This window comes from Cydia amplana, chromosome 3 (genome assembly GCF_948474715.1).
Source record: "Cydia amplana chromosome 3, ilCydAmpl1.1, whole genome shotgun sequence".
Taxonomy (NCBI): Eukaryota; Metazoa; Arthropoda; class Insecta; order Lepidoptera; family Tortricidae; genus Cydia; species Cydia amplana.
Window position 1 is genome coordinate 14501190 of NC_086071.1, and position 20366 is coordinate 14521555.

Below are 20366 nucleotides of genomic sequence, written 5' to 3' on the forward strand. Positions count from 1 at the left end.
GCATTAAACACGAGTGTGGGTTTAAGAAACGAACGAAGTGAGTTTCTTAAAAGGATCACACGAGTGTTTTAATGCCTAATTATGTACAGTTACATACACTACTTTATCTACCCACATATCATAAGCCTTCATGATGCATTCAGGAGCCGCATATTATGACCGGGATCGCGGTGTTGTTCAGGGCCACTAACAATAATTATTAGTAAAATAAAACAGAAAACAAATGCGAAAATGAAGAAATTGATTTAGAACAATAATAATTATTTACCTAGTTTAGTTTGGATGGTGCAATTATTATAATTCAGTTGCCCAGCTCGGACAGAAGTATGTTCCTTTGTATTGTTTCCTTGACTTAGCTGGTAATAAGTCATTTATAACGTTAGTTGCTTTGTCACGGATATCAGGAGGCGTCGCCGAAATATCTATATCATCTTGATCGCTCATTTTATGGTTTAAATTCAACAAATTGAACAATTTTATGCAACAAAACAAATTTTAACCTGTAATGGCAGTATTGAAAAGTTTTCTGGCAGCTGTCATAGTTTTTTTTTAATTCAGAGACAAACTAGAGTCGGCCCCAACTATCATATCATTCGATATCTTACTTACGTGCGACATTTGTCAAATTTGTTTGAAAATTAACAATTCATTCCGAACTAAACGTCATCTCGACTGATATTAGAATAGAGGTCAAATCAAATTTCTTTGTTTTTCAAAGATGTTCGAAATTTGAATGCATAATATTATCGAAATCGATGTTATTATTTAGCAATAATAACATTGTTACAGATAAGAAATTTGTTCTAACAAAACAGTATATTTTTATGGTGGTCATAATGTGTGGTTCTTGGACGCATCATGGAGGGTTTATGATATTTGGGTAGATAAACCATTTTATAAAAAAAGTGCCAATATCAAAATATTTTTTTGGCATGTGAATCATGCTCGAATACGAGAATAAGTATTGTTAGGGGATATTGGAGTGCTGATAAAATAATTATTTTGATTATGGCCCCTTTTTAATGGTTCCAGTCTCTACCTGCTAGCAAGTTGAGAGTTGAGATGCACTAGTATAAAACATTAGTAATAAATCGAATCTAATAAGTCTCTCGACTTTATATTTTGATTCTTGTTATATCATTTTTGCTTTATTTCTGTAGCGATTTTTTCGAAGGTTTTCGAAACGACTCGAAACGATTTGTGTACTAATATAAAAACTTACTTGTCGAAACATTAAACACTAGGAGTTGGGAACTTCAAAAACTTAAGCTTTATCAACACTATATTTCAATCTCATCTTATCCTACACATCTCGAGGTCACGCTACATTGGTAGACCCGAGAGCTCGCTTCGCTGACACTCACGCAAGTAATAAGAATATACGGCTTGGTCTATTAAAAAGCAATCAAGGAGTGAGTCCATGCAGTTTGCGAACAGTGATATCCTTGCACCATGGTTGTTTTTGTAATTGTTGTCGTTGATAGCTTTTGGATTTGTAAAATCGAGCAAATAATAACGCTTGCCGATGTTTTAACGTTTTAAAAATGTATAAACTTAACTAGCTACAAATGTATCTTAATCAGATAGCAGGATTTTTACAAATGCATGTATTTTTTTTAATACTTGCTGTTTTGAAGCAGTTCTTTTATATCTGTTTTACAATATTTTCAGTACTGGGCTAGCGGGGGCAAATGTATCTTAGCTTTTACCGCACTTTACTATGGGTCCGATTCGGATTTTGTAATAGACATCTATTATATATCTTTTAGACATCGCCAAGATTCGATAACGATATGTTTAAGATCTAACCTGTCAAATTTGACATTTCCGCGATTCTGGAGATACTTCTTGAACGATTTCCACAAGATATTACTTAGAAATCTAATTCACATCTAATAGATATCTAACACGATCTATCGTAAAAGTGACATTGGTTGCCCGAATTGCGCTGCAAAACAGAACTAGTTGAAATCTAAACTATAACGAATCTAGAATGGATCTAGTACGTGTCGTCTCTTGTGAATATCTTGAAGTTCGAATACGGCAGTGTATTTATCCCATCTAGGAATATTTTACGTGGAAAGTGTATAGACGTACTAATGGAAGAGAAAGTAACTTATAAGGGTTTATTTTTACGTAGGGACTTTTATACCACTGTGCTCATCAGTGGCATAACACAAAAAATAATTAGACTCGGGACAACCATAAAAATATGCCCCTGTTAACCCGATATAGCCACTCTAAATACGATACGAAGCTGACATATGGATACCAATAAAAAATAAGTGTCTTTTTGTAAAGATACAAGGAACCAATCAAACCTTATGGCCCCGAAGACATAAACTGGGAAAAATGGCGGTTGATTCCGTGACATAATCCCTGTTATTTCTAGATAACCTTAAAAAGCGGGTAAATCAGATCTTACACGTAAAATCGAATCGTAGCAGGTTCTGTACTATCACACGTTTTGTTTTTATGTAACTACTTACTTATTATTTTAAAATGAAGGTCTTCTTTTCTTCAGTCAGACTTACGCTGGAGTTCATTATTAACTATACTATTTGTCAACACCGACATTGGCAAATTCACCCTGGGAAAAATTGCAGGGAGTAAGCCAGGAAAAAAAATATATAAAAAAAAATAAAAATAAAACTATACTATTTATATACGTATTGGTTGAATTTCTTTATTAATCAAGCCAACTTAGATGTTTTTGTTTCACCGTTCTAGTAGAACATGAAATACAAAAGTAATGTAAATATTTTAATTTTGACTTTCAATTTTAACACGCAATTTAGCTCCTCTTGTTATTAAGAATTATCATAAAATATTGGCATGTTATAAAATGTAATGCGCCATCCTTTTCCAGAGTCTTACCTTTTAAAAGTGAAACAGACAAACTAAGTAGGTAGAGTTAGACCAAGAAAAGTCTGCAGCGATTTTGATAGCCCACGCAGTGCAAGTGTTATTTAAGTACCTAATACACGTCATAAATTCATAGAAGTTTGACGTTTAAAATGACACTTGCACTGCGTGGGCTATCAAAATCGCTGCAGACTTTTCTCGGTCTGACTCTACTTAGTGTTACATTGGCTGCTTTCGGACACGGAATACGGATCCCTGAAAAAAGTAATACGTTTCAAATAAGTCATAACCCGATATTGTTGCATTTTTGTGGTGGAACTTTTGATTAGAAGGTGTTCCAATTTGGTGGGCGTGTTGGCGACGGCCGTTTTTCTGAACATCGGGTCTACAAGTTTTATCTTTCGTCCAATTTTCCCGCGCGGTACAATTTCGGGGTAATACGCGTGACACCGTTTTGTTTGACGACAGTTTTCATCAAAGTTCAAATAAAATTGTCGTGTTGGGTTGCTAACGACAAAGTTTTTAATGGGTATGTGTGTATGTGGTGTTATTGTTGAAATTGTGTAGAAAATTATTAATTTATAGATAAACATAAGTACTTTATCGCATAGGTACCTATTAATGCTGTGCTGATATTTATGTTTCGAAAACGTGATGTCCTACTGTAATAATATTTATTAACCAAACATAAAATCAGTTTACAATTAAATCAATAACCATGGTGTAACATTTTATATCCCGCAATTCATATTTAAAGGGGATAAAATTGTTACAAAATAAAACCTACGGCCTCGAAATCCCATAATAACACGCCACTATGTGCTATTATAGCCTTATAGTATAACAGATTATATAGGTACTGTTTGTGTCGACTTTATCTGAGGGGCTACCGCGAAAGCCGAATTTCACAAATTGCGGGGATCTTTCTCTTTTACTCCAATGAAGGCGTAATTAGAGTGACACAGAAAAATGCCCACAATTTGCGAAATTCGGTTTTCACAGTAGCCTCTCTGGACTAATCGCTCACCTTTGTTTTACCTAGGTATATGTTCTGTGCGGCCTATAATATGTTTGTGTTGTCCTTCTTTGTTCTCAGGTGTAGACATCAAATACTTGACATTTTATTTACCTGAATAGGCCTCTGTTATCTGTTAAAATTACATTCCCAACCTCAGATCATAGTCCCAACCCTATGGTTCTAAAAAGAAGATGGCAGATTGTACTATTAAATATATTTATTTGCCAAAAAACTCCATGCTTTGTTCCGTATCCATGTTAATGTTGCTGTGAAACATCTGATAGCACAGCTTCACAGGTTTTTCTCTTTGCAAAAATTTACAGTTCACCAGTCTATATATGTACTGGCTAAATCTACTCACAAAAACGAGATGTGTGAGGTGCTCTTAACGTCCAAGTGCTTTTCATACAAAAACAACGTCTTTTCCTTTAGTATTAAGTTAAATAATTTGAAGCTTCTAAAGAAATAAGAGTATAATTATATTAATTATCTTGTACCTAAATATAGAACTACTTGTTTAATTATGTATAATTTAACAATTATTATGCACTTTAATCTACACATTCATTCCGTATACGTACTACATCCAATGCCTTGCTGAGCCCACACGAGTACAAAGGACAACTTCCACATATATTTTGAACTTGCTGATAAATGAAAGTAACACGGTTCCTATACGGACGCTCGGCAATCTCAGTGAGTGACTACGTGAGAGCCTTTTCCCCACAATTTACCTCAGAACGATGCTGTTAGTATAAATGCCGCTTTTTGGTTGGCGGTTTTCGTGAGTTAAGATTTTTTTAAATATTAGAATGATGCTTGTATGAAAGCAGGAAGCGTGAAAAATATCCTTCTCCTTGAGAATATTCTTCTTGTACTGAGTGTTAAATCTACAAGCGCCCGAGAAAAACTATCTCGTAAAAAAATAAATTATTACTTATAATTCCTGAAAACGTAGAGGACAAGTATTATTGTCTATTATCAATATTTGATAAAGTGTTAATATGTGGTTTAAACAACTCGGAAAAGATTCCAAAAAACCGGCCAAGTGCGAGTCGGACTCGCGCACGGAGGGTTCCGCACCATCAACAAAAAATAGAGCAAAACAAGCAAAAAAAACAAGCAAAAAAACGGTCACCCATCCAAGTACTGACCCCGCCCGACGTTGCTTAACTTCGGTCAAAAATCACGTTTGTTGTATGGGAGCCCCACTTAGATCTTTATTTTATTCTGTTTTTAGTATTTGTTGTTATAGCGGCAACATAAATACATCATCTGTGAAAATTTCAACTGTCTAGCTATCACGGTTCGTGAGATACAGCCTGGTGACAGACGGACGGACGGACGGACGGACGGACAGCGGAGTCTTAGTAATGGGGTCCCGTTTTTACCCTTTGGGTACGGAACCCTAAAAATGAAATCTAAAGTCTATTTTTTTATTCGGTAGACTAAAATGACATTTCATGGTATGAAATGTCATTTTAGTAATTTCAGTCTACCGAATAAAAAATAGACTTTAGTTAGACATATTTTCTGTTTTTAGGTTAGCAAAAGTAATCAAATGAATGCTCTTTAACTATCTTATACAAATCAGTATGCTAAATTGTGTGTTTTGCATAAAGATCGACCATATATTAAGTAATTATTGTAGAAATATTCATAAATATTGGAACAAGTGTGTCATCCACATCTCGGGACTAAATATCCATACCTACTTATCACAGAAATAAATAAAACTGTTTTGCAGTTACGCAGATAAGCATAAAGAACATTCAAATAATTCCGATTATAGCACACGGCATATATATATTGTTTTTTATTTATTTATTTATCGATTTTTCTACCTGTCCAATCGTGTTTAAACATTTACTCACAACATAAACACACGTCGGAAAGTTTGGGCCGTATTCGGATTTCGAGCTAGATATCCATTAGAATCTATTAGACATCATCAAGATATGTCAGTGTCAAACAAGTGTCAAAATTGACGTTTCTGTTTGAAGAAACGTCACCTTTGACACTTGTTTGACACTGACATATCTTGGTGATGTCTAATATATCTAATATTTGACGTATCTTAAAGTTCGAATATGGCCGTTTGTCTTAAGTGTGTAAATACTAGTCCTTGCTTTTAACGACACGACACAAATGTGTCCGAGCAAGTAATAAATTGAAACGAATTTTCCGGCTGTCATTAAGTACATCGATCGGGAGGTCAAGGCTATTGTTTGTGCTATTGTGTACTCACACTTTATTTTATGACTATCTAGAAAAATTACTATGACCTTAATATTTTATTCAGAGGTTAGGTACTTCAGAATATTCCATTTTGCCTTAACCGTTATACTAGAAGTTACATAGGTATAGGAAGGCATTCAAAAGGAAGTAATGCTCCTTAAAAAAATCTCGATTTCAGATTGATTTTAAACTACCTAACTAGTGTCAGTGCAAAGTGATGTCCCTATTAATAATTATGTATGAATCTTCAGGCTGTAATAGGCTGAAAATGGAGAGACTGTATACATATAGCATAAGATCATTTATCTACCCATTTTCTACAAATAAATATTTTCATTTTCATCAGTCGTATGAAAGAATTTGCGATTTTAAGAAAACCGTAATAATAACCGTAAGAATGTTGAAAAGAACGGACGAACGATTTTCTTTTTAATTCAACGAGTTATGTATAAGCATAATATACTTTGAATAAGCTGCCTCACATATTCATGAATAAAATATAAATGTCGTAGTCAGATCGTATAATCCGCCGTATTACATTACGGCTAGCAGTTTTACAAAACAGGGGCGGTTTTGAAATGCGGCGGTTCGACGATTAGCCGGATTGTCATTGCGATACGTTCTTCAATAAGGCGGCCTACGTTTAGCCGCATCGTATCTACTATTTAGGTTGTAGAGTGACCAGTTCTTTCGGTCGCCTACGCAACCGGAGTTTGACAATGTTTGCAATTTAATATATTTATACCATGGTCCCACCTAGGGTTTTTTACTTGTTTGCACGACGGATCCGAAATGTATGGGAGGATCTGCGGATCCGAAATGTATGGGAAGATCCGCGGATCCGGATCCAGATCCGGATAATTTTATACATTTCGGATCCGGATTGCAAACCCTAATCCCACCGCACTACATGTGTTTCTTTTCCAAAACATTTCCTTCACAACTTAAATAGACGGAGCCCTATTTCTGGGCGGTTTGCCCTTCGGGCATCTGAAGCTACCTAACGAACCTAACCTACTTACTTACCTACGCTTTTTTCCCCAAAGTGTAATGTTTTCACGGACGTCTCACTAAATCAATAGGTAGGTAGGTTAGGTTCGTTAGGTAGCTTCAGATGCCCGAAGGGCAAACCGCTCAGAAATAGGAGCCCCGCATCTAGTTAAGTTGCGAAGGAAATGTTTTTTAAAAAGAAACAGTCCGACGAACTCCAGATTTGATGGACACCCCAGCGTTTTTCATAGTTTGTTGTTGTTATGTCAGGCAGCGCCACGAGTGTTAAAAATGGGAACTAAAAACTGTCAAAGCGGCGGCTAATGACTCGCTGTATTACATTACGGCTAGCCGTGTTGAAGAACGTATGGCGCCGAATACATTCCGGCGGATTTACAATCCGGCTAATCGTCGAACCGCCGCATTTCAAAACGCCCCTGTTTTGTAAAACGGCTAGCCGTAATGTAATACGGCGGATTATACGATCCGACTGCGACATGAACATGGAATGGTAAACTTGTCAAATGTTACGTGATTTTTCGACATATTATTTGTCGTTTAATGACCGAGATTCTAAGCTGACTGATAGACCGAAAGTTGATAGTTTTACAAAATAAAAATGGTACACTCTTTTTACTGAAAATTCCCACCTACGTATACACACATATACACATACACACGTATACATACATACATAACAGTTATGTCGATATTACATTTTGTTAATCCTTCGTTTTTGCTAGAATAAGTTCTAGGTAAGTACGTATACATTTTGTTCTTTTCCGTTTTACATCGAGTAGCCCACCTTGATTTTTAAGATTTTATTAGTGTGGGACGCAAAAAAATATGGTAATGCGTTTATCAGTGTACAGTGTAGTGTATGTAAGTTTGTTCCTTTGTTGCACTCTAGAGACAAAATGCGTGGGCCGATTGTGATGATCTTACGTCAATTGTTCTGAGCATTTTTCCGTAAAAAGATATTAACGATTTAAGACTTTAGGTATTTACTTAAATCCTATTATCTATTATTATTATTCTTTGGAAATTTATACAATACTTTTTATTTGTTGACACTTTATCATACTGTAAAGTTTTTTCTGGCTGAGGAATTACGGCGGGGTCCACTACCTTTATTTCCTACACTATTGGTCATAATTGTCCGAGTATCACTATAGACATGAAAGTAGGAAATAAACAATACCTATAACAATAATATTGCTTACAATTACAAATAAACTTAAGCCACCTTTTGGAAAAGAAAAAAAATTAAAATCGACATTACTACGTCGGGTGGGGTATGAAAGAAAGAAAGTAAGAAACGTACTAGTGATCGATGTGCTAATGCCCAATAGATGACACCCTGCTGTCACCTCTATTGACTGTGCCTGGCCAAACTGAGCAACTTTTACTATAGGGCTAATCCCGAAACAGCAAAAAAAGTCGGCTGTCTAATACATTTCGGCGAATCTAACGTCAATTTTTATGGAACAGTGAATTAATGTGCATTTGGGATAAATGCGAAGGCGGGGTAATTTCGAAACTGGTAAATATCTACTAAACTAGAAACACTTCATATAAAAGCAACACTTACGCCGCTGCAACGCATACCATCTTGCGTACTGTTGCTACAGTAGAAAGTGTTTCTAGTTTAGTAGATATTTGCCAGTTTGGAAATAACCTCGCCTTCGCATTTACCCCAATGCACCTATTTTTTTCTCGATTTCGGGGTTAGCTCCATAGTAAAAGTTGTACAGTCACTACAGAGTAATTTACATATTTAATTATTCACCCATAAGACTATGGTCAGACATAACAAAATCGTCCTGTATAGTAGTATAGTTTAGCAACGATTCTCAAGATAAATTTTCCTAATTCATTGGATGGTTTTGCTGCACTGTCTGGTTTTTTTTTAATTTTCTTTTTTTTTCGTTGTTTCAGACTTAACCACGCTCTCTCCGGCCTCAAGCCGTGGTGGTATCACGTCAGCAACGTAGTGCTGCACGCGGTCTGTTGCGCGTTAGTCGCACGCGCATGCGTCACAGTCGCGCGACTGCAGCGCCCTTTTGCGTTGCTTGCCGCGCTACTGTTCGCTGTGCATCCTGTGCATACTGAAGCGGTGAGAATATAATTATCTCACTTCATTATTACTAGTACACCTACAATTAGGTATGTTACTCTTCGTAGGCCGTAAAAATATGTGACACGCTCTTATGGCTCTACAAATAGGAGATGCAAATAATAATAATAGAATTCTTTATTGTGCACTACTACTTAAAGAAAAGTGCATACTACAGACAAAGACAGGACTTAAATATATGTAGTTTTATAGTTTTTATTTTGGAGGGACAATGTGTTGTTGGCCAATATTTCGAAGACAAAAACCTGCATTCTGTGAATGAACAATGAAGTATGAACATACGTAGTATATAGTAGTAGTACAAACAGACATATTAAAAATAACATACAAGTAGTGAGAAGTACAAAGCCGAACTTATCCCTATGAGGGATCAACTTATCCCTATGAGGGATCATAATAGCAAACTAACTGTCTATGGGCCCGATTCGGATTTTGTAATTTATTTGACATTTCCGCGATTCTGGAGATACTCTTGAACGATTTCCACAAGATATTACTTAGAGATTCACATCTAATAGATATCTAACACGATCTATCATAAAAGTGACAATGGTTGCCCGAATTGTGCTGCAAAAGAGAACTAGTTGAAATCTAAACTATAACGTATCTAGAATGGATAGATCCATTAAAATACTAGAGTACGTGTCGTCTCTTGTGAATATCTTGAAGTTCGAATACGGCAGTATAATGTCTGTGTGTAATAGTTAAGTTTTGTGGCTCTCATTGTAATATACAATTTTTCGTGGCAAGCTCTCCGTTTATATGGCAATAAACGACCTGAGATTCATTACAGCCATAAGAATGGCAATAACACGACTTTTAGAATAAACAAACGTCAGGAGGGAAATAAAATTTCATATTCATGGAAACAAAGCGCGCTTTTACATCTACCGTCCCCCTCGCTCATTTATCATTTAACAGAGACAGACCTTTAGTTAGGTACGGAGTGTTATGAATTTTTTGTTTACGAAAGGTTAAGTGCATCGTCCATTATACTAATTTGAATCATAGCATAGCTAAGCTTAGGTACATTACAACAACTGTAATCGTGAAACTGGATCAGAAACTAATCTTTATTTGATATTGTAATTTAAATCATAATCATAATCATTTAATCGCAATCCATTGTATTACAGGTGTTAAGTTAATCATATCACAACATAGTATAAAACAAAGTCGTTTCCCGCTGTCTGTCTGTCCCTATGTATGCTTAGATTAGATCTTTAAAACTACGCAACGGGTTTTGTTGCGGTATTTGAATAGATAGAGTGATTCAAGAGGAAGGTTTATGTATAATTTGTTAACCCGTGCGAAGCTAGGTCGCTAGTTTTATATAAAAATTGGTACTTAACTGTTTATAAATGAGCGTTTTCAAAAAAAAAAAAATACATTTCATTCATGTCTTCAAAATATTGACTTCTTGAGCTCATTTTACTCAGAATCATTTGTACACTCACGTCTCATACATGAAAAAATGTGTCCCAAGATTTCCTCTCCAGATCGTCACATTTTTGTATGAATAAATTTTTTATTTGTATGAACGTGACGTGACGCACTGGAAAAATATTTTTTCATACAAAATTTTGGTACACATTTTTTCATTATGAGGCGTGAATGTACAAATATTCTGAGTAAAATGAGCCCAAGAAGTCAATATTTTGAAGACTTGAATGAAATGTAGGTACATTTTTTTGGAAACGCTCAAATAACAATAATTAAATTACATGTTGATAAGACGAAGGCACTAAATGCTCAGTTTTATTGATCGATGCCCTATCGACCTATACCTACGGTACGCGTTCAAAATTATCTTTTTCAGTTAATTGCTCCACATATTAAAACATATCTATTTTTGTATATAGGACAATTTTATCGACCTAGTTCCAAAGTAAGCTCAGTAAGTTGAACGTTTCACTGTAGCTTGTTCATGACAAACAACCCATACAAAAATGTTGTTGTTTGAAAACAAAATCCAGGTAACTTTACCGATTGAGCAATTTTAACCCTACCGCATACGAAGCCATATGATATTCAACTCTATTGACAGCTATTAAAGTTCAAATTTCAACAAATATTTTTATTACATGCAGTTAATAGGTTCCGTGGAAAAAATATTTTCACCACACCGGCTCGTAAAGGCTCTCTTTAGAATTTTAATATATTAATCACTTTCTTATAATATATTTTATCCCTTTCTTACAAATACATAAGTCAAAATGACAGATAAAGACGAAAGATTAATAGCTAATTGAGGATTGTAACGCGTATATGAATAACGCCATTAAATTTTATCCTCATGCCTTTGCTTCCAAACTTTGCTAAGTATTTGGAAATATTATTTTCACGGAGACAGGAGGCACACGATAAAGACATACCTAATATGAAAAGAATGGAAGAAGCGTTTGCCGTTTAGCCTTGTGCTGGGTCCTTAATTAATCTATTTTTTATGAGGATACATTTTGTCCAGGTGGCTGGTGTCGTGGGCAGAGCCGACGTGTTAGCTTGCATACTCTTCCTTGCGTCGCTTCTACTCTATCACAGGTAGGAGAGGCTTAGAGATGGTAGATAAAGCTCTGTTTCTTGGTTTAACATTGGACAAAAATCTACAATGGAGTCCTCATATCGGAACACTAGCTAACAAATTAAGTTCGGCCGCTTACGCCGTGAGGAGAATTAGACAACTGACTAATGTTGAAACAGCTCGCCTTGTTTATTATAGTTATTTTCATAGTGTAATGTCATATGGTATTCTGGTTTGGGGCAAAGCAGCTGACATACAGACTATATTTGTCTTACAAAAGAGAGCCATTCGTTCTATATATAACTTAAGAGCGCGTGAATCATTAAGAGAACTTTTCAAAGAAATTAATATTTTAACTGTAGCTTCCCAATACATATATGATAGTATTATTTATGTTATTAAGAATCTAGACTCCTTCACTAAGAATTCTGATGTCCATAACTTTAACACTAGAAATAGAAATAAGCTTGCTATCAGAAAGTTTCGTGTCCGTAAAGTACAAAAGTCATTCGTTGGGCAATGCATTCATTTTTATAAAAGAAAACAAAGCAGCTGGATAACTGACAAATTACTATACATGTGTGATAAAAAGAAAGAACTGTTAAAAATATACTTAAAAGACACTACAAATAAACAAAATGAATTAATTTATAAAAAATATAGAAACAGGACAAATAGAATAATATGTAACGCCAAAAATAATTATATAAAGAAGGAAATATGTAATAACTTTAAAAATCCAAAAAAATTGTGGGGAATTATAAACAGATTGACGGGTAGAATTGTCAAAGCTATCGATGATGTCATCCTTAAGTCCTTTAAATTAAGAGAAAAACAATTATGTAACAAATTTGCTATCGACTTCGAAAATAATGTCAACAAAATAAAAAATAAACTGTGATACGCCGTTACTTGACGAGAAAAATTATATAAATTCTCCATTGGTGTCAATGCGATTACAAAAAATTAATGAACAAGTTCTACATAAAATCATACTACAAATAGATGACAAAAAAAGCCCAGGATATGATAAGATAAGAGCTAAAGACATAAAGTACATATCCGGACAAATTACGCCAGTTCTAACACACTTAATTAACTTATGCATATCAAAATCTACATATCCAGATAAATTGAAAATGGGAATTGTAAGACCCATACATAAAAAAGGTAATTACACGGACACCAATAATTATAGGCCGATAACAATTTTATCTGTTATAGATAAAGTCATAGAAAAATACCTAGGAAACTCAATAAATAAATTTCTATCAAGTAACGGCATCATAGACGAAAAACAATTTGGTTTCCAGCGGAATAAAAGTACGTCCCAACTTCTGTCTCTGTTTACTGATGAAATCAATGACTACCTAGACAAAAAACACCATGTACTTGCCATAATGATCGATTTTTCTAAAGCATTTGATACTTTATGTCACAGTACACTTTATGAAAAACTAAAACAAAATGGTATACAAGGACCCATGCTGGAACTCATAAAAAATTACCATACTAATAGACACAACGCGGTTAGCATCGCAGGCGAACAAAGCGACCTAATTCCCACCTTATGCGGCACCGCACAAGGCTCAATTTTAGCTCCGACGGAATATTTATTATACGTCAATGATATGGGTCAAATATTCCAGCATGGATCCATATATCAATTCGCAGACGACACCTGTATAATTGTAGCTCACGAAGACTTGGAGACTGCGCAGGACATGATGCAAAACGACTTTGATGCATTGTGCAAATGGGCACACGATCTGGGTTTATCGATAAATTACTCGAAAACCAAACTTATGTATATACACTCACCTTATAAAAACGTAACCGTTACGCCTAAAGTCGTGGCCCACGAACATAAATGTATGCACATGCCCCGCACAGCCTGTAATTGTGCCCATCTCGAGATTGTACAGGAACACACTTACCTTGGATTAAAAATAGACCATAAGTTCAACTGGAATCCACAGATAAATCATGTTTGTAACAAACTTAGAGCTATTTTGTCAAAACTATATGTACTTAAAAACAAGGTTCCATACACTACATTAAGACTTTTGTACATGTCAATGGCCGATTCAGTCATAAGTTACGGTTTAGAAAGCTATGGAAGAACATATAAAACATATCTAAACGACATTTACAACTTACAACTACGACTACTTAAAACGATTGTACCTACAAAAATTAAATATAAATTCAAAGATAACTATGAAAATCTATTCAAATACTGCAAAGTATTAACTGTGTTTGAAAAGGTTGATTTAGCCATAGTAACTCAATACTACAATCATATAACTGAATTGAGGAAAAAAACCCGACACGATCGATTACGTAACTTAGCCAACCTTCCGACATTCGAAGTTGCAAAAACAAACAATGTATACGGACAGAGAGTGTGGAAATGCGTCTTACCGAGCACCTTGAATAGATTTTCATTGGAACTATTAAAACTTATAGAAGGACGGACGAGTAAACAAGCTAGAAATATTATTAAAAAATACCTACTTAAAATGAGAGGGCAGTGCACCGAAATCACTTAATTACGGCCTTGTCTATTATGTACCTAACCATTAAAAATGAATTTGTAAATAATTTAAGACTCCTTAACTCAAAAATCTTTTTAAGTTAAGATTAGTAGTTAAGTTTAGTAAGTAATACAATGTCTTTTTACTGAAATAAACAGTTTAAATTTTAAATTTTTTTTTTTTTTTTTTTATAACAAGTTACCTGAGAATGCTTTAAGATTACCCTTTCCAGCTCTTAAGAATTACTTAAAAAAGTCATTGATGTTAAAAGCTTATTACAGAGTCGAGGACTACTTGACAGACAAACATGCATGGTCCAAACCAGAAACTAACTAATAAAAAGTAGTAGCAATTAAAAACATTGTATTATGTATAGAGTTATAGGTGACACAGCTCAGGTAAGCAGGAAAGCACATCAAATATTATATGTTGGTAATTAATAATAATCAATCAGATTTATATAATATGTTTTCCCATTTCTTTTAATAACTTTATTTTCTTTTCCTTTTGTAAGAATTTGATATGTTTTCTGAAAGAGCTACGATTTTGTATGATTCCATGTACATATGTATATTTTCTAAATCAAATTTCTATTACACCTTATGTGTATAATTGCATGAATTCTATAGTAATTTAAATTGTATTTTTTCCCTTATTTTCTCGTAATGCATGTTAATTATAAGATGTAATTATTTTTGAAAAGATGTGTCCCGCCGATTTTGTTGCCGGTCCCATATTGGGATACCCTCCTCCAATTGAGGGGGGATTTAAATCTTCTCGGGGCAGAGGTGTAGGGTTGGAGCCGGTCTACCTAGCTTTATTTGACGTTCATAAGCGCATTGTAATTATGCCTACTTGAATAAACTATCTTTTATCTTTATCTTATCTTATCTTAGGCATTGATATGGAATACAGCAGGTAGTTATTTACTTTAAATTCAGTTCTATCATTTATTACATTTAAGTTACTAAGCGCCCGCCCTGCGGCGAATGACGTTAACTATGCGGTGCCTTGCCAATAGTTGCCAACAATGCCAACGCGGACCGTTCTTCAGCACTCTTAATGCTCTCTCGGAGTGACTAAAATAATAATTTAAGATCCACTGTTTACAGACCATCGCAAAACAAGAAATGCGTATGGCTAAGCATAATGCTTGGGGCGCTAAGTATGCTGGCTAAAGAAACCGGACTCACCATCCTTCTGATTAACCTGGTGTTCGACTTCTACAAGTGTTGGCCTTTTATGAAGAAGTAAGTACTTTACTCTTTTTGTATTTTGTCTTTAGTTTTGAGGATGCCTGAAACACGTCTCAATTCATGATGGATATCGAAGATGGCCATAGGATAGTGATAAAAAAACGTAACGCCATTGAGTTCGGTTTTTTAGAATCGGCTTGAAACGAATCAGTGACGTAGCTATTAGGTGTGGGAGAAGCGGCCCTTTTTATTGCCTGGGGAATACACATTGAAAGAAAAGGGCCTCGATGATGCGATTTCGCCAATGGCTAGTTTAATTCACGCTACGAGACTGCATCAACAAATTATAGTGACCCTGCCTATGAAGCCGATGGTTCTGGGTTCAAATCCCGGTAAGGGCATTTATTTGTGTCATGAGCACGGATATTTGTTCCTGAGTCTTGGGTGTTTTCTATGTATTTAAGTATTTATATATTATATTTATCGTTGTCTGAATACCCATAACACATGCTTTCTTGGGCTTACTGTGGGGCTTAGTCCATCTGTGTTATCCTCTTCCCCTTCTATCCTTGCATCGTATTCCTGAATATTGAGGGTCGTGACCTCCCTTTTGTATCACTTTTTCTCTTACGATCTTGCTCCAAATGGTTTTCTGTCTTTCATCCATCCATCTGTGTATTTAATAATGTCCTTTAATAACTATTTATTTATTGGATTTTCCTTTAGATCACTAAGTTCCCTGGAGATGGGGAAATGCACACGGCTGACAATGCGAACGGTGAAGGTGATGTTGTCGATGGCCCTGCTGGTTTCCTTTCGGCTGTCGTTGCTGCAGGGATCGCTGCCTGCATTCTCCAACCAGGACAACCCGGCGGCGTTTCATCCCAGCTTCTTTGTGAGGTAAGGTTTAATTTATCATTTAAGTAGTTAATTTTTAACGAAAAAAAATGAATTTTAACGGCTAGCAGTAGAGTCGATATTTGAGTGGATCAACTATCGGTTCACGAAGTTGACACTGAGCGTTTCAACGTAAACGGTGCGCGCGCAACGCAAAACTTGTTAAGGCCCAGTAAGTTCGTGTTCTTCTCTGATTCTTACTGAGCATAAGCGTCAGCGAGGTGGAAGTACGTGCCCAGGAGCACGGATATCATGTTTTTTAATTTTAATTTTTTATGCGTTTAGTTAAAAAAAAGTAATCGATACGTTCCCAAACATGATATTAACAATTTCAAAAACAAATTACATATTTTTAGCTTGTGTGTATATTTTGTTACATATTTTTAAAGTGCATTTTAGATCTATGTTCCTGTTTTTTTTTTCTATCGAAAGTCAAAAACTCAGGATTCGAATCAATACAGTCCCCCGAGAAAGCCCTCAAGATTGCCAATTTTTGGCAGCCGTAATTGTGATCCAAAAAAGAGCTACTTTTTAGCTAGACTTTTTAATAACTCCGGTTTTTGAACCTGCTGCACGTTAACGTTTCGTTTTGTTGAAGCGAAAACCGTCAACGAACCACCACTGGTTCTAATATCAGGAGGATCGGTTTGGATGTAAAAAAATTAAACTGTTTGGGGTAAACAATTATTTTTTCACTTGTTATGCTCGTAAAATTGACATTTAAGTCACGTGTAAGCGGCATATTGCTTATTTATTTCATCCTCGACCTATATCGGTTACGCTCTCGCTTACGCTCGGATATGCCTCGGGTAAAATGGGTTGCTTTATGCCCAGTTGTATCTTATACCTTTAAACGAGCAATTTTGTTTGTTTATTTATTTATTTATATATATAATTTGGTATATGGGGGTTTTCAGGGGACAAAAAATCGATCTAGCTAGGTCTTATCTCTGGGAAAACGCTCATTTTCGAGTATTTATATGTTTACCGAGCAAAGCTCGGTCGCCCAGATATTAATCTACTAATTCTTGTTTAGGCTCATGACATTCTGCTACCTGGCCGCTTTCAACTGGTGGCTGCTGCTGTGTCCCTGGACCCTGAGCCATGACTGGCAGATGAGTTCGGTGCCCATCATCACCAGCGCCTGGGACCCGCGCAACCTGCTTACCTGCGCCGCCTTAGGAGCCATGTTGTTGTTGAGCTATCGGTGTATAGCGGATATGCAGGTAGCATGTCACTTTGACCATATGTACCTAGTGTACATACCTAAAGCCCCCTCTATGTGCTTGAATCGCGGGCGGGCTGTCTGCGAAAATCGACCCCACACTCGCGTTCGAGGCTTCGCGCCGCGATTCGCGCACGAATGTGGAGGGGGCTTAAGACGTGCAAGATATTAAATGGCTATGACATACGGACAGACAGACGGACGGATGGACGGACGTACGGACGGATGGACATGACGAAACCGAAAGGGTTCTAGTTTTGTAATTTTTCCTACTGAACCCTTACAAGTAGGTATCAAAGAAGACAATTAAACTGACTAAAGGATTCCAACAACTGAAAAATTAAGTTTGCTACCTAAAGAACTAAAACAAAAACGTAACGCAAATATCTACAATCTATATTCCTATATATTGCATTTTCATTATATTTCATGTGTGTTTCTCAGTTCCTTCTATTTTTTAATTATTTTATTTATTTTACATAGGTCCAGAGGCATACACCAGCCGTGATAGGGCTGCTGATTCTGGTGATACCTTTCGTGCCAGCCAGCAACATGCTCGTCACTGTAGGATTTGTTATTGCTGAGCGAGTTTTGTACATTCCGAGGTATGTTTCTTGTAGATGTCTCTAGAACACATTTTATCGATAATCTCATACAATTAGGGTTTTACTGCCTAGTATTAGAATTTTTTCAGTAGTTATGACAATACAATTGATTAGTTTAAGCGTCTCTGCCGCGTTTTCAATATTTTAAACTTAATTTAACAGCAGATATAATATATCAAACCCAAAATTCTTTGACAAGAACCTAGAACAGTGTTTCGTCACCATTCAGATGATATAATTCCCTAAAAAAACATTTGTTTGTAACAAAAGTCAAACCGGAACACAATTATTTTGGTATCCAACAATGGGACGTATTTTACCGGTTAGTTACTAGCTTGTGTGTTGCTTATTGAGATACAATTAAAAGGTTTTTTTTTGTCTCAGTGTTGGAAGCGTGATCATAACAGCCTACGGTGTCCAGCTCATGTGGTGCTCGAAACCAGGAGCGAAGGCGTTCCTCGTGGTAGGCTTCGCTGTGCTAGCCGCCAGCAGTGTGGCGAAAACTTACAGGCGAAACGCGGACTGGCGGGACCGAGCTACGCTGTTGAGGTTAGTTTTATACCTCCACATAAGTACATGGTTTACGTTAAGATTAACACTGCTGGATAAACTCCGTCCCAATGATTCAAAAGGATAACAACAATACAGCGCGCCAATTAAGAGCGCCATTGCAACGCAAAATTTTATTAATATATATTTTTTTAAAAAGGGCATTTTGCATTGCTTATTTACGAAGCATTCAGTTGCAGTTACATGAAGCTAACTCTTCATAAAAAGATCCGCCGACCCATATAAATAGAGATGATAAAAATCCCACAGCTTCAATTTTAGATAAGGAGATCTATATCCAATAATTTCCAGTAAATAAAAGTAAAGTAAAGTAAAGTAAAAGTAAAAAATATTTATTGTACACAAAGGATTTAGGAAGAAACATATTATCTGGTCTTAAAACTAAAAGACAATTATGTACATTTAAAGCAATTACAATTATGGTTGTACCGGTTCCTACACTAGGCTTAGCCTGTCATGTAGGTAACCAATTCAGCTACGAATTATCAATGAAATGATTTTTGCGAAATGCCAATAAGACACTATACATTTAATTAAACTAGTTACATTAATCTTAAAATAGGACAAGGTGAAACTTAAGATATGTATAATTAATTTCTATAAAAGCGTTCATTTTCAAAATAAACACTCCATTTGGCTACCTGTCAGCTATCCTAACAACATGAGACCCTTTCAAATGAATGTCACTAGATTATTTGATCAAATCGGGGATATAGGCGTAAAGAGCTTAACATCGATTACCTGCTTATCAGCAGATGACGGCGGTGGCTTAAAATGACAGATGTCAAATCAGATTAGCTCTGGTTTAATCTAGATTCAGGCAGTTAAGTTGTGAATTTGTTAATAAATTATCAATGATTAAGATTCTGACGAAAAAATTAAGACAACATACTTAACAACCAGTTACTAGAAACAGCTTTTTAGAAATACCTATTATGATCACTAACTATATAAACAAACCGCCATATTAAAATTGTTTCTGAATCTCAAATTACTAGTGACTTTTGTTTACACATTTAGCAAGTTCTATAGACTGAAACTGTAGTGTAAATTATCGTTTCATTTTATTCTTTGTTTCGATTAGATTATAATAAACAGGTATATTTGATGATTTGATGATTCTCATTTGTCGTAAAAATAAAAATGGTAAATGACACGTGTTATTTTATATTAAAAAAAATCTTATAAAGTTTAATGTAAAAGTGGAGCCAATAATCATCCTTACGTTAGTGATGTACCTATTGATTTAATAAAAATTGAAAATAATTCCATCTGTCGTATTCCATATACATTTCACGAAATTGAAAACATAACGTATTTACGGCTTCCATGTTGAACCTACGTTTTAGTGCCGATAAAAATAATATTGCTAATGCCGCCTACACACGTTCGTAAAGACGTTTCACCCATTTTACGAGGGAATTAAAGCCAGCCACAGACGTTTAATGAATTAAGGTTTAATGTATAATGAGTGTTGAAAACAGATGGGATTAGATTCGAATTTGCAGTTAAAATGTCTAGTTTTGTAATTCATCATAACATGACAAAGATACAGCTACAATATCGC

General features: G+C 35.5%; 1 protein-coding gene and 1 long non-coding RNA gene across 2 annotated transcripts in view; one reads left to right on the forward strand and one right to left on the reverse strand.

The window, feature by feature from the left end:
- The window catches only part of LOC134662755 (protein O-mannosyl-transferase TMTC1-like), a 133168-nt gene that overhangs the window by 109179 nt on the left and 3623 nt on the right, over positions 1-20366 (forward strand). Inside the window, exons 3-9 of the mRNA XM_063519042.1 lie at positions 9050-9227; positions 11716-11789; positions 15419-15556; positions 16229-16402; positions 17436-17625; positions 18108-18229; positions 18614-18778. Coding sequence (XP_063375112.1) covers positions 9050-9227; positions 11716-11789; positions 15419-15556; positions 16229-16402; positions 17436-17625; positions 18108-18229; positions 18614-18778 — 1041 coding nt within the window. The remainder of the gene's footprint in view (positions 1-9049; positions 9228-11715; positions 11790-15418; positions 15557-16228; positions 16403-17435; positions 17626-18107; positions 18230-18613; positions 18779-20366) is intronic.
- Positions 1-20366, reverse strand: part of LOC134662853 (uncharacterized) — a 39908-nt gene that overhangs the window by 13311 nt on the left and 6231 nt on the right. The gene's annotated exons all lie outside the window — the stretch shown is intronic.